The following is a 27255-nucleotide window of genomic DNA, read 5'->3' as shown; positions in this document are numbered from 1 at the left end:
TTACCTTCCTTCGGACGGTTAATTTATATACATATATGAAACAATTTAACATACTCTCAAAATGTATCGTACAACATATATTAAATAATTTCTCTTTCTACCAAGGCTACCATGATTTTAAGAAAATTGAAATCATTTTTAGACGATGGATTATTAGGATTTCCAAATTAGTACATAAATATATTGTGCTGGTTAATGAGTTCGCAACCCTTGCTTCATCATAAATTTCAACATTACTGCGTTTCTTTCCTCCCTCACTATTGGCATAATTATTGGAAGATAAATTCTCATTTTTGGAAAATGCCTTAGCAGGATTTTAAAATTAATGCATAAATACATTGACAAAGTTAAGTGATTAGACAACCTTTGCTTCATTATCAAATTCCACATTACTCTGTTTCATTTTTCCCTACTACCGATAATCAAATTTTTTTGGAAAAAAGACGTAATTTTCAGAAGATTACTCAGCCGTCTTTACAAATAAATAAACAAATATGTTGAGAAGCTTTGTGATTAGGCAACCCTTGCTTCACAACAAAATTCCACATAACTGTGTTCTTTCCCTCCCTACAACTGACAGCATTATTTTAAGTGAAATGGTATAATTTATGGATCATAACTCAACAGGTTTTCCAAATAATTACATAAATGCCTTGGTGCGAATTATCATTAGGCAACTTTTACTTTACCACAATTTTCAATATAATAAAGTTCTCCCCCCCCTTACTACCTCAACCGCCAACAACACATTAGTAAGAGAAACGATGTCATTTCCGGAATATGATTCCATAGTTATTCCATATATTTGGAATATGACATTGTGGAAGATTGCACCACCCCAAAATTGACATTACTCTCTTCAGCCCCACCCCAAAAGTAAAGTGTTTGTTAATTCATAGAGAACTCCAGAGCACGTTAAAAAGCAACATAATCATGTGTCTTTCTACTCATCACTACAACTGTGGCGTCATTCCCAGAAGTTAACATTGAAAATATTGTTGATAACCTACAGAAACTGATAAATTGCCTGGGCTTATTATTTCATTACAAACAGACCAATCACTTAACTCACATTGCGTTATTTTTATGCATTCTTGGATATGTTACTAATTTCGACAATCAGTTTTCATAATTTTAACCCACATTATCGCCCCCCCCCCGTCTTACGAAAAATAATAACATTGATGCATTGATGGTTGTCTTATTACTGATATTCTTGCCATCTTATTACTCTAATAGTAAGTAAGTAATAATATGGAAAGAATATCAGTAATAAGCTTTTATTAATCATGTAAAACAAGGCACAACAGTTCCTCTTACCGACTCTTGTTTTAGATTTGTTAGGGTAGTCCATCCATGTCCATAACGCTGTGTTCTTCATCATTTTTTTAATTGACACTCTGACTCCATTAATGACTGAGAAGCCAGGTGCATAAACTACACTGCTTTGCACAGATAGAGCACAAGATTTGGGTTTTGATGGTGAGTGGCTGCCACTTGTCTGTGTCTCAATGTGCGAAGCTCCGTAGCTGCTCTCATGCTCGTTGTTGAAGAAGGCCATCCTGATATCACATGTAAAGTGTCTATGTCCACTGCCAAAATCTCCAAACGATTGAAGGCGATATTTCAGCGCTTGAGGGTGAGCTTGATGCAGTCTATGTAGCCTTTCCTCAGGCAGCCGACATTTCATTGGCCATGGGTAAGCTGACCGAACAGAACTGTTCGAGGTAGTCTGTTTGAGGGCATCCTGATGACGTGACCAAATTATCAAAGCTAACAACGGATAAAAAATGACTCTAGAGGGACAACACAAGCTCTCTTGCGAGTTTCTAAATGGGGCACCTTGTTCCACCAATGGAGGCTGAGGATCTGCTGTAGTCAACTGATATAATTGAATCCAGTAGCCTGATATGATGGCGATACGGACCCATACAATAGGTCTGAAAAAAAAACGTGTTTATTCTTTACAAAACTTTTTAACGGAAAAAACATAAGGGACCATTTTCCTTGTTTTGATTTGTTGTGCCTAAATATCGCACGAATAGAGAATCATCAGGTGTAGCTGTCATGATTTATCGTGCATTTGTTGTGCCTTAATTTTTCGTACATAAAAGTAAAACAGTCAGTTTAAAGATAAATAATATTATTAGAGGATTGAAAATTTTTAATAGAATGAAGAAAGTTTGATTATATATGAGATTTATGACAAGTGTTTGTTGACATTAGATTTGAAGACGACCATGTTTTAGCTATCAATGAAGCAGTCTCGGTATAATGTTTAAGCTGTTACTTTCTTCTTTCTGTGTGTTTGTTTATAACCTGTCAAATGTAAAAAAACTAACTATAAACTAAACGATTGGTACAGTCTCTTATAATCGAAAGGAAATATCACTACAAGTATTAATACGATATAACTGAACACTAATGCACTTAGAACCAACTTCCATCTTTACATCATCAACGTTCTGATCCCCATATAGCATCAATTGAAATGAATGGCTCTCGTCTTGGGGATGCGTCATGATTTGACAAGTTTTGGGGCTTGACCTTTACTTATGGTCCATAATGGAATACGTATATTAAATTTGTTGCCAAGGCCGCTGGAAAAATAGTGGGATCTTTCTAATGATTCAATAGGTGTCTCACTGCTGATGCCATTCTCTGTCTATATAAGAGCTATTAAATTTTGTTTTTTAAATAATTTTTTTGTTTAATTTGACCTTATGTTTTAAACTACTAACTTTAAAATTCAAACAATACAAACAATCAAAGCGTGACCCAAGGAGACACATTTTTTTCAACCAATCAGACTCGGCATTCAGCTAACACATAAACAAGCATTATTAGGTAAGTTACAAACATATATATATATATGTATATATATATATATATATATATATATATATATATATATATATATATATATATATATATATGGGAGGAGTTTAATGGGACTGAGCAAGAGATGATCCTATCGTTTTCTTGTACGATGTCCCTTGAATAAATCACTATTAATAAGCCCAACCTTCAATTGTCCTTATTGTTCAATCTCAAAAACAAACAAACAACGGCTTTTGATGAACCCAATCGATCAAGAAATACAATTCAGATACGCTCTGTGATTTCATCTGGTGAGCATTATGTTGCATAGTTGTTAGATGGTGTCATTCCTGAATTCAACTGAAAAAGTATACTTTATATAAAGCTAAAGTTTAAAACAAACATTTAGCGAAGTGTGAACGAACAGTTACTTTGGTCATAATTCCATAATTCTACGATGAAACTAACGAAAAGAACATGTATTTTTATGATGTGCTTTACAATTCTTTTATTTGCTATTAGTCTCAGCGTTTGGTATAATAACGATTCTCGTATGATTTCTAAGTTGCAGTCTTTAAAACGCATTTGGATACAAAAAGTTGCTTCTCTGCAGAGCTCTTTAAACATTACGAGGGCAGCTAAAGCGACTTCCGCTGACTCGAAATTTCGGATTGTTTTGGACGGCAAACTTCTTATCGAGGAAGATTTTACCAATCGACCGAATTACACGGTTTTCAAACAACTTCGTCTCACCCGCACAGTAAGAGTAAAAAAAAAGAACATCGGAGTTATACGTCCCATCAGCTGGGATGGGCCAGCCGACAAATTTCGCTTGAAAACTATTTTCAGACCAACTATTAGTCAAACAGACAAAATATTATTTTTGTACCTGTTTCAAAAGTTTATTGACCTTTGTACGGGAAACAATATCACTTACCTTTTGCAAGCCGGCTCTTTAATAGGATCGTACCGGCACCACGGATTGATACCATGGGATGATGATGTCGACGTGTATGTAAATGGATCCCAGAAGAATCTCCTAGCACATGTAGCTTCGAAAGTTCCAGGTTTTCAAATATATACTGAGAAGAATTTTCAATGGAAATTCTTTCACCAGAACCTCTCGACCAAAGTAAGCCACTTTCGGTGGCCCTACATCGACATTTTCTTTTATAAGACCACAAAAACTCTTTTTTACGACAATACACATGGTGGCATAGGCCATTCTTATAAACGTACATCCGTATTTCCTTTACGGCCCCGTCCATTCGAGGGCGCTTACCTGAATTGCCCATTTCGAACGAAGGAATTCTTGAAAAAGAAATACGACATAACAAAATGTAAAACGAATACATATTCCCATCGGTACGAATCGTCAAACAGTTGGCATAAAATTGTCCCATGCACCAAACTTGAACGTATCTATCCTTTTGTTAAGAAATCTCAAAAAAAAATATGTACGGAAACTTTGGTACACAAAGGCAAGATAACGAACACATTTACCTTTGAGAACTGCTAGAACAAAAGGCGTAAGTAGTTCTTTAACATCTCATAATCTCTCTCTTCCTCCCTTTCACTCTCTCTCTCTCTCTCTCTCTCTCTCTCTCTATCATTCCATATATATGCATAGTGTAAAGGAGTTGACTTTTGCAAAGCATTTAGAGAAATAGATACTAGAATTCATTTACTTCTTTCTATATTCCTAAACAATAACAGATAAAACACACACACACACACACACATATATATATATATATATATATATATATATATATATATATATATATATATATATATATGAGCCATAACAATGTCAATACTGTAGTAACTGTGTGTCACGGCTTCCGATCTCGCGAAAATTTAGTTCCGCTAAAGAGCCATATAGACGGGGAAACGCACCTCCGGACGTCTCGACATTTAAACCTAAATGTTTAAATTTCAACTTTATTTCTCGCGGTTAAAGTTGGCCCTGATCGTGTGTACCTTCCTAGTGTTGTCAAAGATTGCTTCATGGCGGGATTCGAATCTCCTGGCAAGCTGTAATCGTAACACCCTGCACTGTTGATTTTGAAAAGAATGAAACACTAGTGTATGTAGGTAATATTTCTCTAGTAATAATCATATATATATGAGTTTGTGTGTGTGTGTGTGTGTCAGCCCCTGTAAGAAATTTTTTTCTTGTTGTTGAGCACTTTCAACTGTATCTCTCGCGGTTGTCGGTAGCCGAATGATTCGGGTCTTTGGTAATGAAGCCAGACATGACTTCTGTTGCCAGGGTTCAAATCTCTCGACTGGCGTTAATCGTGGCACCCTGCATTGATGAAACACTAGTGTCTGTTGGTATTTAATTATTATAGTGTGTGCGTGTATATATATATATATATATATATATATATATATATATATATATATATATATAAGGGGATTAAAGAGTTCAATCGTCATTTTCTTGTAAATGTTAACATATTTATATATATTAATATACACTTTAAGGCAGTGGCGTAGCTAAACCTTTTGCCGTAGTAGTAAAATTTGCCCCCCCCCCGCATTTGGATGACCGGAAAATTCGTCCATGGAAAATTCTTCCGTGGAACATTCGTTCATTTCTTGCTAGGTAGGAAAACTGGTCCATTATTATTAAGTTAACATTTATTCTGTAGTTGCTTAATTTTCATACCTTGCGAAAATTAGTTCTACGGTATCTAATTTTTCTTAATTCAATTAAATTAAAATTAAAATATGAAAACTGATTTTTAATATTTTTTATTCATTTGAGATTTTATCTGTTTTCCTTTGGTTTTAAGTAGATGGTGGGGGTTGCTCAGGGTGATCCGATCCCCCAGCTAGCAATTGTAAAGTTTACAAGGAGTTATAAAAAGTATGCTACAAAAACAAACGTTTGATACTTTCAAAGTCTTAGCCTCATGAATTGCACAGTAATAAAATTAATGAATTCAAACTTTCGCATCTAATGTTATTTCCTCTTGATGTCGGGATATATACACCCAAATATCCAACTTCCTTTTCGCACCTATTCGATAAAAATTTATATGAAAGTTCCCCTTTAAGTATGAATTTGTTAGCATTTTTTTCGACTTTCCCCTTTTACCATCTCAAAATGCCGCCTCCATGCCGACCCCATGCCGCCCTCCTGACGCTCAGAAAATAGGGACACATTTTTTCTGATTCCGATACCCCCCAAAATTCCGATTTTTTACAACCTTTTTGGTATAAAATTTCATAATTTTTGTTAGCTTTTGTTTATTTTTATTTATTTTTTCTACTTTCTATTTTTACCCTCTCAAAATGCCGCCACCTCAGGTGTGCCGCCCGGGGCGCCTCCCCCCCCCCCTAGCTACGCCAGTGCTTTAAGGTATTTTTAAGTTTCTGCTGATTCCTAAAAACTTCGTTTACGGGTCCGATTTCAACAGTTCAAATGAAAGATTTATTTCTGAATTTCATAATGCAGCGGCGAGGCTAAATATATCAAAAAGCCTGGATATTATTTTCCTGACTACTACTGCCGTGTATTCAACAACCACGCATTATCGATGGCTACCAAAATAATGGTGTTCCGGGTAGTAGTCTTCTCAACGCTCCTATGCGCATGCGAATGTTGTATAGAAGCGATATAAAAAATCTGGAACGCTTAAAGCATACTAAAATCCCTTTAGAGAACCACACCACCAATACTGAAATTCTAGAACGAAACTCATTGACCAGCGTTGAGACCACCATCATCCATCACCGCCTCCGCTGGATAGGACACGTCATTTCATGCACAAATATCCACCCCAAATATAGGAAAATAATGACAAACGACGGGAGCTAATACTCGGACACGAGTCAAAGCCAACGACGATGGCGACAACTCAAGGTTAATCTTCTTTTTTCTTTTCTTTTTTTACTCATGTTCACCCCTTAAAAAGAATATCGCCACTTGGACGTAAGGGGCTACTATTTGATGTCATTCCTAGGAACCCAGCATAACATTGGTAAGAGGAAAATATAATACAAGAAGATAATCCCAATCTAAATCCGGCCCTGTCGGTGGGGCATTAGAATACGCCGACTGCACCCCTGCAGAGGGTAAAAGTCCCTTAATGGGGGTCCTTGAAATGACCTTAAAGTATATCCAGTGGTGAGGCCCCAGCTTTTGGGCTTTGGGGAGTGTGGCGCCACCCTTTAATTACCATCTGACCCGGAGTGGTAGTACCTGTTAGGGTCCCAACTATGGGTTAAATAGAAACCGACGTGAAAACAACAAATATATCTATTAAAAAAAATTTTCTTCAAAATCTTTGGATTCGGCATTAAATAACCCGAAAAGGGTTGATATGCCGTAAAACAAAAACAACCAACCAACCAATCTAAATCCGCAAGTTTTGTGCTGCTATAAGCGAACCCTTTACTACTTCATAACATTGATAATATATTGAATTACATGAACACTCTATTACCAACTACGTAGATACGTTTTTTACTCACTAAATATACAAATTAATATTCATACACCAAACTAAAGACTGATCTGCTACATTGTGAACCTATATATTTTGACGCCTGGTGTCGACTACATCGAGATCCATTCTTTAACACAACCCAAATCGCTACCTGCACTTATTGGCATGCTTGAACTTTTAATATTTTCCTTTATTATATCTAATATATGAGTACGCATTTTTCTTTTCCTTTAATTTAAATCATTTTTGGTCCCCCAACTAAAGGAGGGTGGACCTGTAAATTCACCCTTGTCCGTTCGTCTGTCCGCACTTTTCTCAATAACTATGCCTTGGATTTTTTTTTTTTTAATTTTGCGCAAACATTAAACATGATATGACTAATAATTAACAGAACGGATTTTCGAAAGAAAAAAAAAACTCCGGTTGCCCTCGTAGGGATGCCTTTCGTGTTAAAATGGCTAAAATTTGCACTTTTGTGCTTATTAAAAAAAATTGATGCCTTGGATCTTTATATATAAAAAAAAAATTTCTGAAAAATTGTAACTAACTGATTTCTATATAATTTTTCTTGTCTATTATACTTCGTGATAACTCTTGGGTGTGCACCAGGGGCTCTTTTAGGGCTAATTAAAACACTTCATTTTTGGGACTATTTTACCATATTTGTCCAAAATTTTCTGTGTATGTCTATTTAGCAGTTTTGCATGGTGCTAAACTCAAATTTAAATATGTTAAGGCCTTGGGGATTTGGGGGGCTAAATGGGGGGGAGCAAATGATGGGCTTAGTCATTTTTTTTTTTTTTTTTTTGTATGGATCCGAACTGAAATTTACATATGTTAAGGCCTAAAACTGCACCGTTTGTTTATTTTCATCAAGATTTGTACGTCCCCCGGAAATCTTTTGGGCTAAGGGGGGGGTGCTGGACATAGCCATTTTTTGATGGCTCGTTCACTGTGCGCTCACGGGGGACCATGCATGCTTCGCTTGTTTTGTTTTTTTATTGTTATTTATTGTTATTTATTTATATATTTTATTTAATGTCATTTTTATTTTTTGTTTCAACTTATCAAATCAAAATTCATTCGAGGATAAGAAGTAATAAGATGGAAAGAATGTCAGCATTGGGGTTTTTATTAATGATGTCTTGACACGACAATTGCTCCTACCGATTTTCTATTCTTGTGATATTTGGGCTTGTGATTCGAACAACCTGCGTTTTATATGTCAAGAACACCAAAAATCAACCGATTTTAATTTAGACGGACTGGAATCCTGTCTTTGGTACTCCTTGGGCGTTGAGTTACACTGTCACAGTTTTTAATAGCCGCTCCCTTACAAAGGCTAACGCATGCGCGGATAACATTTCTAATTTATTTACTGACTTACAAACATTTTTAATTTACATGCGCGGATAACTTTTTGGTAAATTTTTACATTAGGTCCAGTTCCACAATTTTCTTTAAAATAACGACTTTTGTAGGTTTTCGACTATGCTGATTAAGAAAGTTTTAGTTAAATTTGGCCTCCCCCCCCCCCAAAAAAAAAATGTTGGTTTAATTTTACAGCAGATATTATTCTCGAAAATAAATAATGAAAGATGAAGTTTTAAAATGTATTAAATGTGTAGCCCGGTCGTAAATTATGCTTAAATATATTTTAATTCTTGTAGATTTCTCATATATCATTATAGAGTAAAATTTCTATGATTTTTATATATTATAAAGTTCCTATTTCAAAAGATATATATATATATATATATATATATATATATATATATATATATATATATGTATATATATATATATATATCCATTAGACTTGCGTGCATCAGTTTGAATCGAAACCGAAACAAAAACTTATATATATATATATATATATATATATTATATATATATATAATATATATATAATATATATATATTATATATATATTATATATATATATATATATATATATAGTGTAAAATTTTGTTGAAAATTCAAAGACTCACGTTTTCTTTTTATAACCTTCGTTTATATCCTGTCCCCACCAACTTCTTCAGATGTTTATTAGATTTTTGCAACAAATGGTATATTTTTAACATGCTGGACATCGTATTCGGGTAAAATATTTCCACAGCCAATCTTGGTGTTATGTAAAGGTAGTTTTCCGTTTTAACCCGTACTTTCGTATTTTTATTTTTTAATTATTTTTTTTGTTTTAATTTTCCCTGTTTTTCCTATTTGTTTTTTTCCAATTATATAATTTTATTCTTATATTTATGCGTGTTTATTTTAATATTGTTTTTTGTATTATATTACCCGATGCAGAGGAGGTTCACTCTCGTGGTATCATTTTTATCTAGGATTACATCTCTTGCATTTTTTTTTTAATCTGCTGTACTGCGTGAAATTAAATATTTGTTTCTGTGCAAACACCCGTGGATTCCATCTAGTCTTTTGTTTAATAATTTTTCTTTTGATATTAGTATATGGTAAGATTCTAATATACATAGGTTGCATCTTTTCGATTTGCTAGGTTTATATTTTTCCTGCCTTATCAATTATTGACCATCTTTATTTATATTCAGTTTTATTTTCCTTTAATTCCTTAATCCATACTGCTAAAGTGGTTGAGTTTTTCTCTTTTTTTCCGATTGTTTTCGTTATTACTATTGGTTCTGTTTCTATTTTCGTTATAGTAGTTGTGGTTGTCACTACTGTTATGATCCTTTTTACCGTTGTTTTCATTTTTATTTACATTGTTGTTGTTTTCGTTATTTTTGGTGTTCTTTTCTTTCTCAGTTTCATTTTTAAACGATGCTAGGTGATTACGATATATGTCCTTAAAGCAAGTTCCGGTGCTCCCCAGATACACTTTAGTTTCATTATTTGTTATAACTTCACATTTGAATACTATGTTTGAAGTTAAACAGTTTCCCCTCATTGGACATTCATTAGGGTCCCTGCAGTTACATTCTTTTACATTGTTAGATTAATTTTCTGTCCTATCTCTGTTTTTCAAAAATTCGTTTAATTTTGTGTTATTTGAGCCAATTATGGTATTTGTTAAGTTAGCAGACGTTGAGTAGGATAACTTAACAGTGGTTTTATTAATTATCTTACTTAGTTTACTATCTTGCGGGAAATTTTTTTCTATAATTTGGTAAAATTCCCTTGGGATGTTATTTTTTATATGGTGGCTGAACGGTGGATTGAACCACGTCTGGCTCTTCCATCTATTTTTCTTTTTAACTTCAGTTTTATTATGGTTTATCTTTTCATTTTTTTTTCTTTTTCGTGTTTATTGTATGTTTTATTTTTTCATTTGTTTTTGCTCTTTTTTTTCCTTTTTTATATTTCCTCGTCGACATGTAGTAAGATATTACATTTGCATTGTTTATTGTTCTTTCTGTACCTATGTTATTGTTTTGAGTTTCCTTAACAAATATAATTTGTTCTTTATATCCTGATCTAGCTAAGGCTTGGTTATAATATTCCTTATTTTTATTGAATAATTCTTCATTTTGTGATATTTTGGATATTCTTTTTGAGATGCTAGGTATAAGTGCTTTTTTCATACTATTCGGATGGTTGGACTTCTGATCTATGAAGAATAAGGTTTGGTTGGGTTTATGGTAGGGTTCATAGGAGTTGTTGTCTAGATTTAGGGTTATGTCTAAGAAGTTTACACATTTGTGGTTTGGATTTATTGTTATATCTAGGTTCAGTTTACTGAAGAATTGTTTAATTTTTTTTTCAAATAACCTATTTGTTGAGTTCAAATAGAATAATGTATCATCACGGTATAGTCCTCCTCTTAGTCCTGGAATCTTTTATATAGTTCATTGAGTGTATAACGACCTAAAGGTATGTTACTTGTGCACTATCCGCCCCCATTGTGACGTTAAAGTATATAAATATACATATAAGAATATATATATATAAATATATACAGAAATATATATATAAATACATATATATATAATATATATATATATATATATATATACTAGCAAAAGTATCCGTCGTTGACTCGGTTCAAAAACAGCCTACAGAAAATGGACTCTGATTTATGAAAGTATGATGGGTTATGAAAAAGAAGGGTTGTAAAGAGATAGTATCAAAACCAAAGCAAAATATGAAAGTAAAAATAAGATAGATAAACCCCATAATTTATTATACCATACAGGTTCATACTGAAACACTTATCACAATATTCTGTGGATCTATATTAAAAAAAAAACTTGTTAAACTTTGTAACATATTACCATTCTATGGAGATCAGGCGCGAACGAACACCCCATAATTTTATTATACCATATTTCTTCAAACTGAAACATAATTATCAAAGTAAAAGTATACTTATGCAGATAGATATGAAAAGTCTTTATTAAAGTTTGTGCCTATTTCCATTCTATGGAGGTCAGGCGCGAAAGCAGACCTCACAATTTTATTATACCATCCATATTTAATTTAAAAATATTTATCAAAGTATTATTATGTACATCTGTATCAAAAACACATGTAAACTTTTTTTTTAATTTTTCAATTTTTTATTTCCATACCTTGTGGGCCAGGCGCGTACGCAGACCCCACAATTTTAATGAATCCTCATTATGCCAGATCAAACATACCCATTCCTGTGTCTCGATACATCTCCTATCATTATGTGTGATCAGTTTTCTAAAATAGTCAACCATATAGGAGGCTATTCTTAATTTTATGGCATAAAGGTTTACTTCATAAGATCGCTAGCTATGGTAGAGCTCGAAAAGTCTTCTCAATTATTAAATCATTTCTTTCTGATAGGTTCATAAGAGTAGTAGTTGAGGGGCAAAAATCAGAAGCTCACAGTATTAATGCCGGTGTCCCTCAGGGGCTCATCCTGGGCCCAACTCTTTTCCTGATCTACATTAATGATCTTCCACATCACATCCTTACATCATTTGTAGACATTTATGCTGACGACACTACCATGTATGGTAGCACACCTAAGACAGTAAACGACCAAGTTCTCTCCAATTCTCTCTCCTCTGATCTTGAGCACGTAGTACAATGGGGAAAGGAGTAGCTGGTTACTTTTAATGCATCTAAAACCAAGCTTCTCTCTTTACATCATCAACATTCTAATCCACATCTGGCATCAATTTAAATGAATGAATCTCGTCTTCAGGAGGCCTCAAGTTTTGACAAGCTTCTGGGCTTGACCATTACTCCTGATCTTAAATGGAACACGTGCATCAAATCTGTTGCCAAGGCCGCTGGAAAAATGGTGCGATCTCTCTATCGATCCGGTAAATATCTCACTGCTGATGCTATTCTCTATCTATATAAGAGCCAGGTACGTCCAAGGATGGAATATTGTTGCCACATCTGGGCAGGAGCTGCTAGAAAGGTCTTGGCCTGCCTTGATAGAGTTCAAAATAGACTTCGTAGCCTCGTAGGAGATGTCCTTTTCTCCTCCTTGCAACCTCTATCTCACAGAAGAGATGTTGCGAGTTTGTCTCTGATGTATCGTTATTTTCATGGAAAGTGTTCGACTGAGCTTCAATCTATGGTCCCCCCTCGCCAAACTTTCACAAGAAACACTCGTCTAGCTGTAAACACTATCAATAATTCCCCCCACTCTTTATCTGTGCCTAAACCTAAACGTAGATTCCATGAACAAAGCTTCTTTCTTAGAACTGCACGCCTGTGGAATTGTCTTCCGTTTTCCTGCTTTCCGGCTGACTACAATATGGTTGTGTTCAAGTCTAACGTAAATAAGTTCTTGATGAGCCGTTCCATATAAGTTATCAAAGTTACCAAATTTTCATTACTAATGATTATTATATTGTCCAATTTCTACTTTACACTCTTTAACCCTTATCCTTGAGTGGCCTCTTGGCCTTGATAATGTGGTGATGCCTATGTAAAAAAAAAATATTCGTGACCAGATACACACACAAACGTTCAGCTTTATATTATATATATATATATATATATATATATATATATATATATATATATATATATATATATATATATATAACTTGAGTTCCTTCAGAATCGAAACCGAAACCAAAATTTATAAAGAATTTTTGATAAAATTATTTATAAAAAATAAATGACTTATGTACCATCTGCTATAATCGAAACCGAAACCAAAACTGATGAAGAATTCTGTGTAAAATTATTTATTATAAGAAACGGGAGTCCATAACAATTAAACGACAGTCACACACACTATCCTATTAATATAGAGATAACTGATAACAGGCGAATATATATATATATATATATATAGAGAGAGAGAGATAGAGAGAGAGAGAGAGAGAGAGAGAGAGAGAGAGGGGGGTCAAATAGGCCTTTGTCCGGTAAGTGCATGTTCATTGGCTGATAGGAAGGGCGCGGTGGATACTAGAAAGCTGATTGGCTAACTATAATCTCAATATACGGTGCGTTATAAAAACGACAGACAACCACAAAATTCGCGCATAAGCCTGAAGAGTCCTAGAATGGATGAAACGCGGAATATTCAGTGTAGCTTAATCGCCAGATACATTTTATAACTTACTAACTAGCTCTATCTACGTATTGAGCACTTTTGAAGTAAATACTTAAAGTTTACGCATGAGTTTATACTTTCGTATATTAATTTTATGTCAGTAAATGAAGTAGTTATATATATATATATATATATATATATATATATATATATGTGTGTGTAATGACAGAATATGACTAGTATAAAATTTGGCTTTTAATTTATTGTTTTTTAATAGTTACTTACGTTTCAAACTACTTACTGTTTTATTTCAAACAATATAAACGGAGCTTAAAGTCTGACCCAACGAAACACATTTTTCTTCACCCAATCCGATTGGGCATTCTGCTAACAAATGAACAAGCATTATTAGGTAAACACGTCAAAGATACAAGCATTATATGATAATTGCAGCATCTTCACATATGATTGCCGTCTCAAGATTCATGTACTTTATTAAGTATCCTCTTATGTGACCTCGGGTGACTTTGAAGGCCTGCAGCCGACTTACAGGGACGATGACATACGTGACACACCAAGTTCAATGGCTTAACTGGGTTGATTGGATCCGGTTAAATAATATTGTCTCTGTGTGCAACCATGTGTCTTCTCAGTTCAGATGCAGAGCTGCATACCTGACCACACACTGAGCTATGAGGTCGCTGTTTTACATTAAAAGAGGATGGTCTGTTATTGTGAGACTTCAGGATCCTCACATACCTTTGAAAGGAGAACGCGACTACACAGATCCAATTTGCATGGTTCTCTGGCAAAAATTCCAGATCTCCTCTCCGAAGTGCCCTTTCCAGCTTTGCACTCTCCATCATCTTAATCTGAAGAGAACCACAGCCAGTTTTTACCAATTTCCACCAAGCGCCACGATCAACCGCAATTTCTTCCCAGGTGTCGGTATCAATATCTATATCCTCAAAATACTTTTGAGGCCATCCTTGTGGCGCTTTCTGGGCTTATGTTGTGGACGTATACCACTTGCAAGTTCTCCATAGAAGAATCGCTTTTGGCAGATGATCATCACCCATACGTACAATGTGACCTACCCAGCGCAACTGCGCTGTAGTAACCATTGTTTCAGGGCTTGGGCACCATACTTTTTCTAGTATCGCTGTGTTCGGTATGTGCATTTGTCGTGTCATTTCCAAAATTCTTTTCAGACACTTATGATGGAAGTGTTCTAGAACCTTAATGTGTTTCTGGTGGGTCGTCCATCTTTCTGCAGCATGTAGAAGCTCTGTCACAACACACGCAATATACACATCCACATTGATCCTAATGGTGAGTCCACGATCTCTCCACACCCTCTTCCCCAGTTTTCTAAATGCAACAGAAGCCTTTTGAATGCGCGCGTATATCTCAGCATCCAAGGAGCCATCCCTGGATTATACACTTTCAAGATAGACAAAAACATCCACAACTTCAAGCCTAGTACAATTAACTAAGATTTGGCTCAATGTACTCCTCTCCGGGGGGGGGGAGGACATCACCTTAGTTTTTTCAAGCTGAGCCCGAATGCATCACAGGCTCGTAAAACGTTGCCCATCATCACCTGCATGTCATACTCTGAGCGAGAAAGTCTGCATCATCTGCATAAAGAAGTTCCTCGATCAGATCTTGGAACACTTTTGATTTTGCATTGAATCTCCTAAGGTTTAAAACGTTTCCAAATGTCCTGAAGTGTAACAGAACACCTACGTCACAACTTGAGAATGCATACCTCAACAGAACCACAAAATAGATAGAAAAAAAATAGTCGGGCAGGAATATCTTCTTGCTTTACACAATTGTCAATAGATATTTCATCTGAGAGCTGACCATTGAATGCAACTCTTGCTTTCATATTCCGATTAAATTCCCTAAACAAATTTCGGCGAACAACCAAGCTTACCAAGCACGCTCCACAAAGCATCTCTATTAACTGTGTTGAACGCTGTTGTGATGTTCACAAAGACCTGATACAAGGGCACTCGTTCCTCAATACATTTCTCTTGTACCTGGCGAGCGGAAAATATCATATCCATACAGCCTCTTCCTGATCTAAAGTTGCACTGACTTTCGGATACCACCAATGGGCAGATTTAATAAACCTCACGCAAGAACTTTACCAACAAACCCAAGAAAAGTAATTTCACGGAAATTGTAACAGACTCATTCTTATTCTTTATTCTTGTATAGAGGCATGAGAATTCCATTGATCCAGTCTTGTGGAATGGTTTCTATCTAGTTCTGCACAATGAGGGCAAATGTCACTTACATACGACCAGATTTCATGAGCTTCACAGGTAAGTGCTTTTCCAATTTTGATGTGTGTCACACTCTTATCCACTTCCTCCATTGTTGGAATGTTATCCATTGAGTGCTTTATCTCTAATTGAGGTAAACCTTCAATCACGACCTCATCAACAACAGATGGATTATAAAAGAGTCCGGGAAGTATTCCTGGCAGCGCTCCAAAATTTTGGAAGGGTCCTTGATGAGTGACATATTATCTTTTAACTTCAAAGGAACTAACGAGGCTAAATACCTGATGAAAAAGCTCAAACATTATTTTTTAATCTTTTCTGTCAAGAGCAAACTGTATTTCCGATGATATGTTAGACCACCAAGTGTTTTTCATCTGCCTTGGTTCTCTTTGCAGAATAGCCTTGTGTCTCTCGTAATTTTTAATATTTTTAAAGCATTATACATTATATATAAGATAAATAAGGAAGAATTTTAATGGGACAAAGCAAGAGATCGTTGTATCGTTTTCTTGTACAATGTCTCTTGAATGAAGAATCATTAAACCCCGCCTTCAATTGTCTTGGCGGTTCAATCTCAAGAAGACATAACGATTTTTGATGAATCTAATCGATCTAGAAATACAATTCAGATACGCTCTGTGATTTCATCAGACGAGCATTGTGTTGCATAAATCGATCAAGTAAACTAACGTTACATTTTTGTATTAATATTCGATGAAAAAACGCAAAGGAAATCATAGTTGTCCGGTGGTGTGGTACATGAATCCAACAAGATAAGTATACTTTATATAAAGCTGAAGCTGAAAAGAAAACGTGTGAAAGAATATTTACTTTAGCCATTTTGTTATCATTTGATTCTGAGAATTTCCGTAATTCTACCATGAAACCAACGAAAAAAACATTTATTTTTATGGTGTGCTTCACACTTCTTTTATTTGCGATTACTCTCAGCGTCTGGTTGGATAAAAATTTCCGTATGCTTTCTAAGTTGCATTCTTTAAAACACATTTGGACACAAAAATCCGCTTCTCTGCAGAGCTCTTTAAAAATTAAGGAGACAAATAAAGCAAATTCTGGTTACTCGAAATTCCGGATTGTTTTGGACGGCAAACTTTTTATCGAGGAAGATTTTACCAATCGACCGAATTACACGGTTTTCAAACAACTTCGTCTCAACCGCACAGTAAGAGTAAAAAAAAAGAACATCGGAGTTATACGTCCCATCAGCTGGGATGGGCCAGCTAACAAATTTCGCTTGGAAACTATTTTCAGACCAACTATTAGTCAAACAGACAAAATATTATTTTTGTACCTGTTTCAAAAGTTTATTGACCTTTGTACGCGAAACAATATCACTTACCTTTTGCAAGACGGCTCTTTAATAGGATCGTACCGGCACCACGGATTGATACCATGGGATGATGATGTCGACGTGTATGTAAATGGATCCCAGAAGAATCTCCTAGCACATGTAGCTTCGAAAGTTCCAGGTTTTCAAATATATACTGAGAAGAATTTTCAATGGAAATTCTTTCACCAGAACCTTTCGACCAAAGTAAGCCACTTTCGGTGGCCCTACATCGACATTTTCTTTTATAAGACCACAAAAACTCTTTTTTACGACAGTACACATGGTGGCATAGGCCATTCTTATAAACGTACATCCGTATTTCCTTTACGGTCCCGTCCATTCGAGGGCGCTTACCTGAATTGCCCATTTCGAACGAAGGAATTCTTGAAAAAGAAATACGACATAACAAAATGTAAAACGAATACATATTCCCATCGGTACGAATCGTCAAACAGTTGGCATAAAATTGTCCCGTGCACTAAACTTGAACGTATCTATCCTTTTGTTAAGAAATCTCAAAAAAAAATATGTACGGAAACTTTGGTACACAAAGGCAAGATAACGAACACATTTACGTTTGAGAACTGCTAGTACAAGAGACGTAAGTATTTCTTTAACATATCTCGCTCTCTCGCTCTTTCTCTCTCTCTCTCTCTCTCTCTCTCTCTTTCCATATATACGCACAGTATAAAGGAGTTGACTTTTGAAAAGCATTTAGAGAAATACTAGGCCGTAGATACTAGAATCCATTTACTTCTTTCAATATATTCCTAAAAAATAACAGACAAAACATATATATACGAGCCATAACAATATCAATACGGTAAAAGTTACCCGAGCTGCTTTGTTCCTTCCTTATGTTGTCGAAGATGGCTTCATGGCCGGGTTCGAATCTCCTGACCGGCAGTAATCTTGGCACCCTGCACTGTTGATTCTCGAAAAGAATGAAACACAAGTGTCTGTAGGTAATAATAGTATCCTAGCAATAATTTTTCAATATTTATATATATATACATATATACATATATATATATGTATATACATATATATATATATATATACAAATATACATATATATACATATACACACATAAATATATATATATACATATATATATACATATATATATAATAAATTCCACAGCCAAACAACGTCGCAGTTCACAAGAGCCATGACAGTCAACGAACCGGAAGTCCAAGACTCGAGTTTTGCCCTCATTTGGGCTCATCAGTTAGACACATACGAACTCAGGATTCGAAACCCGAGCCTCTTGCATGCAAGGCAGGCACTCTACTAACTGAGCAAACGCCCTGCACACAAGAATTTCTATTAACCAACACAGATCAAGCAAACCGCGCCGAAATCCGACTGTGAAATTAACCTACTTCGTCTCAACAAGGGACGCGGTCATCCAACCAGCTAATAACCCCAAGTCAATGTCTCACAAGTAGGAGTTTTAACTCGAAAGGACGATGCCATCCAGCAATGCTAACCAAGCGAGCGACTTGTGAGAGGATTTTCAGACTGTCATGGCTCTTGTGAACTGCGACGTTGTTTAGCTATGGAATTTATTATATACAATCTTTCACATTCTTTTTTTTTTTTACTCATGTTCACCCCTTAAAAAGAATATCGTCACTTGGACGTAAGGGGCTACTATTTGATGTCATTTCTAGGAACCCAGCATAATATTGGTAAGAGGAAAATATAATACAAGAAGATAATCCTAATCTAAGTTCGCAAGTTCTGTGCTGCTATAAGCGAACCCTTTACTACTTTATAACATTGATAATATATTTAATTACATGAACACTCTACTACCAACTACGTAGATACGTTTTTTACTCACTAAATATAAAAATTGATATTCATACATCACACTAAAGACTGATCTGCTACATTGTGAACCTATATATTTTGACGCCTGCGGTCGACTACATCGATATCCATTCTTTAACACAACCCAAATCTCTACCTGCACTTATTGGCATGCTTGAACTTTTAATATTTTTCCTTTATTATATCTAATATATGAGTACGCATTTTTCTTTTCCTTTAATTTAAATCATTTTTGGTTCCCCAACTAAAGGAAGGTGGACCTGTAAATTCACCCTTGTCCGTTCGTCTGTCTGCACTTTGCTCAATAACTACGCCTCGGAATTTTTTGAAATTTTGCACAAACATTAAAAAAGTAAAAAAGTAACAGAACGGATTTTCCGAAAAAAAAAAAAACTCCGGTTGCCGTCCGGGTTAAAATGGCTAAAATTTGCACTTTTGTACTTATTAAAAAAAAAGTTGATGCCTTGGATTTTTATAAAAGTTCCTGAAAAGTTGTAACTAACTGATTTCTATATAATTTTGTTTGTCTATGTTCGTGATAATTCTTGGGTGTGCCCCAGGAGCGCTTTTTGGGCTAATAAAAACTCTCCATTTTTAGGACTATTTTACCATATTTGTCCAAAATTTGCTGTATATGTCTGTTTAGCAGTTTTGCGTGATGCTGTACTCAAATTTAAATATGTTAAGGCCTTGGGGACTTTTGGAACTAAATTGGAGGCGGGGGTGGTCAAGCAAATAATGGACTTAGTCATTTCTGTTTTTACATGGTATAGAACTAAAATTTACACTGTTAAGGCCTAAAACTGCACTTTGTTCCTTTTCACCAAGATTTGACGTCCCCTGGGGACTTTGGGGGCTAAATGAGGGGAGGACAAATGCTGAACTTCGTCATTTTTTTATGGCTCGTTCATTGTGCACTCACGGGGGACCATGCACGTTTCACTTGCTTTTTCATTCATTCTCTCCGTTTATTGTGCAGAAACATACACCTCTACCAAACCAGCACCCTTTCCTTATATAGTGTTATCCCTTCTAATCATATTATAAATATTTTTGGCACTATTTTAATTTCTTTTCTTTATATATTCTTTATATTTCAAGGGACCTTATCATCACTACTTTTAGTCTTACCATTTTGTTATTTTATTATTGTTATTATAGTATTATTATTACTAATTCTTACTATATTAATAATATTAGTATTGTTATTATGAATATTGCTATAATGTTTATTTATACTTTGCATGTATTTTATTTTCCTGTCAGTATATTCCTTTGAATTTTGCTATACTTTTGCTTTAACCCCCATCCATATTCTTTCTACCTTTACTATAATATATCCTACATATACCAAAGTTACCCGTTACCATATAACACCAGCTTAACACTAGTCAGCATCCCTTTTCATCATTCACCTCCATCCATTCATCCATCCATCCATCCATCCATAGGCTTGAGTCCCTGGAGGGGCATAAGCCATCTACAACTTTTGTAAATGCTTTTATAGCAAGTTCTTTTTTTTTCGGGGTGAGGGTGCTGGCCCCACACCCAACCTTCCCAGAAGATACATACAGTGCCCAGCCTTCCCAAATGGTCAACCATCTGGTACTGGCCAGGGGCAACGTTGCTTAACTTCGGTGATCTGGCAAGACTCGATGTGTCAACCTACAACTTCTATTTTTATTTCAATTTACCTTATTTTTACGTTTATCATCTATTTTTTATTGTTTTACACGCTTTTTTTTCTTTTTATCATTTAATCTTTATTGTACTTGCATAGATCGGCACATGTAATTCTCATTGAACCCTAATTGATTAATTTATTGATTAACTAGCATGGGTGCCCGGCGTTGCCCGGTTGTTTTGAGATGTATGCTGAGCAAACAAAAAAAAGGTCAATTTTTTTTAATTTGACCCCTATTATGACCCCTTAACATTTATTATTTTGGGGTCAAATCAAGTTATTAAGTTAGATCCATGTCCAAGGAACCTATATCTAAAATTTCAAATGTTTAGACACAAAATTTTGGAAGAGTTTGGTAGAGTTCTCAAAGGTAAAATCGTTGATCTTTGACCACTCAACAGCTAAATTTCTGGCCGAAAACCAATCACAAAGATTTTCCCAAGTCTCAGTATCCTGTATATCAAATTTCGAGTCTGTAGACTAAAAATTGACAGAGTTATTGCGTAGGGAATTTCAGACAGTGACACAGACTTACACACACGCAGACACACAGACACGTTCACTTTTATAGATACATAGATTAATTAGTCATTGAAACACATACATACATACATACATACATACATTTATAGATTGGTAGCTCAAATTTTCGACCCAACCCGATTAAAAAGCTAGCCCTATCTCTGAATACCCTGTATGTAAAATTTCAAATGTTTAGACCAGAAATTGTCTGTGTAATTTGGTAGAGACCGCAGAGGTCAATTTTTTTTTAACTTTGATCTCTATTATAACCCCTTAACATTTATTGTTTTGGGCTCAAATCAAGTTATTAATTAGATCCATGTCCGAGGAACCTATATCTAAAATTCCAAGCGTTTATACCCAAAATTCGCGGAGGAGTTTGGTAGAGTTCTCAAAAGCCAAATCGTTGAACTTTGACCCCTTAACCGCTAGATTTCTGGCCGAAAATGGATTACAAAGATTTTCCCTAATCTCAGTGCCCTGTATATCAAATTTCGAGCATATAGACTTAAAATTGACTAAGTTATTGCGTAATGAAATGTACACACACAGAAAGACAGACACACAGATACACAGACACGTTCACTTTTACAGATAGATAGATAGATAGATAGATAGATAGATAGATAGATAGAAAGAAAGATTAAACAAAAATATATACGTATACATAAATATATATGGAAACAATTTTGTGTTTACTGTAAACTTTTACGCAAATATTATGCAAGTATAAATCATGTATAATATCTGCATGGATATAATTACACGTAATAGTTAACTAAAGATGATCATTCCATAAGAAAACCGAAAAAACAAATAGGGAAGTAATTAAAATGAATGGTTAAAAGAATATGCAAATTAGCTAGATGTTTTGCTAGTGAATGCACTTCCACAAGCCATATATAAGAAAATTGTACTTTCTTTTTAAATAAATAGAAAAGAGGGGTTTAATATGAATATCAATACACACAATAGAAACACGAATTTATAGGAGTATATAGATACATAAATATATATGGAAACAATTTTGTGTTTACTGCACTTAAGGTAGTTTGTCCCGCTCATTGGAGGAGAAACCCTCTATACTGGGGCAATTATTATTTTTGGTCCCAACCAGAGTGCCCCATTTTGCCTTTTGGGGGGGGGGGCTGGTTTAACCCCACATTAAAAACGACCTCATGTCACATTTTACTTTGGTGGGAAAGCAAATAAATACTAAGAGAAAAGAAGGTTTTTAATATGAATATCAATAGACACAAAAGAAAAACGAATTTATAGGAGGAGAGAGAGAGAGAGAGAAAGAAAGAGAGAGAGAGAGAGAGATTTCCGCTATTTATATTAATGTGACATGGCTATTCAATAGATACAATTGCTTACACTTGAAAATCATTTTTTCGATTTCCGAATTTCAATACCGAGGAGGAATCAAAATGCTTACAAATATTATCATTATTTAAATTTGAATGCACTACTTTCTATCAAAAAACAGGTGCGAAAATAAGAATCCCTATATATCTATAAAAGTCAAAGTGTATGTCTGTCTGTCTGTGTACATTTCATTACGCAATAACTTTGTCAATTTTAAGTCTACAGGCTCGAAATTTGATATACAGGGTACTGAAATTAGGGAAAATATTTGTAATCCGTTTTCGGCCAGAAATTTGTCTGTTAAGTTCAACGATTTGACCTTTGAGAACTCTACGAAACTCCTCCGCGAATTTTGGGTATAAACAATTGAAATTTTAGATATAGGTTCCGTAGACATGGATCTAATTAATAACTTGATTTGAGCCCAAAACAATAAATGTTAAGGGATTGTTAAGGGATTATAATAGAGGTCAAAGTTTTAAAAAAAATTGACCTCTGCGGTCTCTACCAAATTACTCTGACAATTTCTGGTCTAAACATTTGAAATTTTACATACAGGGTATTCAGAGATAGGGCAAGCTTTTTAATCCGTTTGGGTCGAAAAATTTGAGCTACGAATATATAAATATATGTATGTTTGCATATCTGCCTAAAACTTTCGACAGAGGCGATGGATTTTCACAAGATCAGTATCGTTTTTAAGCTCGACCTTTCAGGCGACAAATATCGAAAAATTGGCTAAAAGCATCAATTTCTTCACCCTCAACTGGGCACTTTTCTACATAGAGGGGTCGCTTTTTTCACCGATATTGTCGAAAATCATCCCCTCTTTTCGATTGTCTAGCCTTAATTTAAACCTACGTCAATTTGGGTTTGATGATGGTTGTAACACCAAAGACGTCACGTTTTTCCCATTCTTTTCCTCCTTAGCAGTACGGTTTCCAGCCTGCCTTCCTACTACCACTTTTTGTTTTTTTGCTCACCATACACCGCCAAACACCCGGGCAACGCCGGGCTGAAATGCTAGTTTCTTATATTATATTTTGATTGCAGAAATTCCTCTGTAGACAAAAATACCGTAGGTTTGCAACAACATATGCCACATACAAATTTATTGTCTAGAATATTAGACACTATCTTATGTAACTTTCGAACGATATTTTTAGATACATTAAATCGTTATAATAAAATCTTACATTTCCTCCTAGGAGCAACATCATCACAATTTCAACATCTTTAGACGAAATAGTTCTTATTTTTCCCTCTAAATCTAAAGTTCTCACACTGCCCCCAATCATCACCGGGAAGAAATATACACATTATAACTATATTGCTCTGGCACCCTTCGTAACTGGATCATACGCTCATGAACATACAGTTATTTTCCTATTTCCCGAATCGAAAATAATAATTTCTCCCTTCTAAAATTCCAGCAATTCTCATTGGTTGAGAGCTGAAAAATCGATTATTCCAGAATACATAGCTTATTACAAAAATGAACGTGCCTGACCGTTATAAATATTGCGGCTCTCTCTACATGAAGTTATCATTTTATAAATATTAAACCGAATACAAAAATATTAACCGATCATAATCAGGAATTTATGTATCACTATGCAACTACCTCCCCTACAAACAAACAATCCCTGAAACAAAATCATAACATTTACGGATAGCATTGTTTTTTGTTTTTCGATTTCGAATCTCATTATCGAAATGACAAAGATGCTACTTTTGATTTTTCTTTTCTTTTGTTTTATGACGAGACCTTTCCTTTTTTATTCTTATTCATATTTCTTTCTATACCTATGTATGCATTAACATAATATTTACAGATATCACTCCCCCTCCCCCAAAAAAACAAACACACAAAACCGTGAAACATAACATTAATATTTACGCATACTATTGTTTAGTTTTTGTTTTAGGCATAAACCGCTTAGAATTAAGTTGACGCCCCAATATTTTATGCAGGTGTTTGATTATAGACCAATTACAGACACACTTTTCTTTAAAATGACAGCTTTTCTCCCTTTTTGTTCATAGTATTTGTGCGTGGGGAACCTGGCTGTAATTATCGAGGTTTAATTTGGAACAAATATTTTGACAACTCACCCCCCCCCACTCACAAGATGGGGTATCTATTCCAAAAGCCGTTCATAACATGACAATGTAGCGAGGGACCATTCCGAAAGCCGTTCTTAACATGAAGATGTTGGGGTGTTTATTCTGATAGACATACTTAACATGAAGATGTTGGGGTGTATATTCCGAAAGCCGTCTTTAACATTGGACGACAACAACAACAATTGTACTTTATTTTTTACCTTAGATCCACCCACGCGCTTAAATGACGACTTTTATTGGTTTTCCACTATACTAGTTAAGAATATCTCACTCACATTTGGCGGATACAAGTAGTTTTCGTGATATAAAGCCCTACATTATGCATTTTAAATCACTAACAATAACTCTACTTTAATTTTCTATGAGATCGGGGTCATGCTTCCACTGGGCTACATCGGTTAACAGGTTCTGCTAGTTTTAATAATGAAAAAAAAAGTTGTCACACTAATTCTTTTTTATAAAAAACATACATTTTTTCCTTTTTTTTTTTTGTTTTTTGTTTGTTTTCTATTTAAACAATCTGAGCCACAGCAACGCATGGCCGGGTACAGCTAGTATATATGTATATAGATATACCACCTTTTTGGCAATTTTATAAGTCCGAAATCTTGGTGACTATTGATCAGAATTTAACAAATAAAGGCTCGTTGGAAAGCTGACCTGAATTTTGTAGTAGGCTACATGACATTTGGCCTTAAGGTCACATATTAGTGTTTCAAAAAGTGGGGGATCATTTTTCCATATTAATTTACCGAAAAATGAGCACCTATTTTATGGCCACGTTTTGGGGGTTGTTATTCGGAGGGGGGTATTGTGGACTGGTAGATTAACACAAAACCTACCTTAAAAACTTGTTTTCTATAGGTTTTCGAGTGTGCTGAACATTAATATCACATTTAAATTTTCCGCAAATAATTATTTTTCTGGGTAGTAAGCAAAAATATGTGCACGCTTGCCTATACAACAATGCCCACCATTTATAACATAAAGAATTACAGACCACAATTACCAAATAAACAGTACCCCTAAAAAAATAAGAGACGCCCTCCTCACCTCCCCGACAAAAGGTGGGTGTTCATTTTACATTAAATTAATATAGAAAAGTGATCCCCACTTTTTAAAACTATAATTTCTTCACATCTTGGAAACTACTCGTTTCCTGGAATTTTGACTGTTATACTTCGTTTTCAGCACCCTCGGAATCCTATTCTAATAGTAATTTTAAAGGATTTTTTGTGAGTGGAAAGATACTGCACTTTTATCAATATTTCAATCATAGTCATTTGTTTTCCTAGTTTTGCATATGAATTACTAAATATCTGATATTACCCCAAAACCTTTGACGTTGATGGAGAAGAGACTAAAACTTGCTGCTATGGTTTCAAATGATCTGAAATAATAGCAAAGGGAGACTTGATTCCAAATATTTCTCATATGTTATATTCTCACTCTTTTGTTTTCATACATAAAGTAAATTTCACAGTGTATAAGGATTATTTGATGCTGAAAATATTCATAACCGTACCCTATTTCCCAAAGAGAGGACATATAACATGAGAAATATTTAGAATCAAGTCTTCCGTTGCTATTATTTCAGATCAATTGAGACCATAGCAGTAAGTTTTATTCTCCCCTCCATCAAGGCCAAACAGAGGTTTTTTTTTGGGGGGGGGAATAGATATCTATGCTCCTATAATTTTTTTTTTGTGTGTATTTATATTTATATTAAAAATACTTTTTTTCTATTGGTATTTATATGCTTTCCCACGAAAGCCAAACGTGACACAAGGTCGCTTTTAATGGGGGGGGGGACCAGCTCCCCAAAGAAGAACAAAAGGGGCACTCTGGTAGGGACTAAAACTAATAATTGTCTCAGTATAGAGGGTTTCCCTTCCATTGACCAAGAACAAATTAACTTAAGTGTAGCATCGGATCAGATACTACACTTTGATCTTGTATATATAGTTTATTAATGTGTAAAAAGTTACAATTTATGTCTCACAATCAAAAGTAAAAAGTTACAAATCAGAAAACTTAGGCATGAAGCCCTACAAGGAATTGGGGATGGGGATGGGTGCAGGGCTCTATCTATGAAACTTTGGAGATTACTCTTGACTGGCACCATTTACCACAATACCACATTTACTCCGTGGAGTTAAACCTACTTAACAAAATACCCTATCGTTTTATATACAAGAAGTATATGCGTGTATGTGTATGACAACATTTTTTTTTTTAAATAAATATGTGATAATAAATGTGATGATAAGTTGAAAAAAGTTCATTTTTAAAAAAGTCTTTAAATTTGAAATG

The 27255-nt window shown here is 34.8% G+C and overlaps 1 protein-coding gene across 1 annotated transcript in view; it reads left to right on the top strand.

Annotated features, from left to right (window-relative positions):
* Nucleotides 1-3081: 3081 nt before the first annotated feature.
* Nucleotides 3082-27255, top strand: part of LOC145246046 (uncharacterized) — a 59222-nt gene continuing 35048 nt past the window's right edge. The window contains exon 1 of the mRNA XM_080107885.1: nucleotides 3082-4349. Within this exon, the coding sequence (XP_079964011.1) occupies nucleotides 3278-4339 (1062 nt within the window). The 5' untranslated portion in view covers nucleotides 3082-3277 and the 3' untranslated portion in view covers nucleotides 4340-4349. The remainder of the gene's footprint in view (nucleotides 4350-27255) is intronic.

Source organism: Euprymna scolopes, chromosome 23, assembly GCF_053919585.1.
Source record: "Euprymna scolopes isolate OS-2025 chromosome 23, ASM5391958v1, whole genome shotgun sequence".
In the NCBI taxonomy this organism is placed as follows: Eukaryota; Metazoa; Mollusca; class Cephalopoda; order Sepiida; family Sepiolidae; genus Euprymna; species Euprymna scolopes.
The sequence above is the reverse complement of the archived record's forward strand: the minus strand, read 5'-3'. Positions and strand labels throughout refer to the sequence as shown.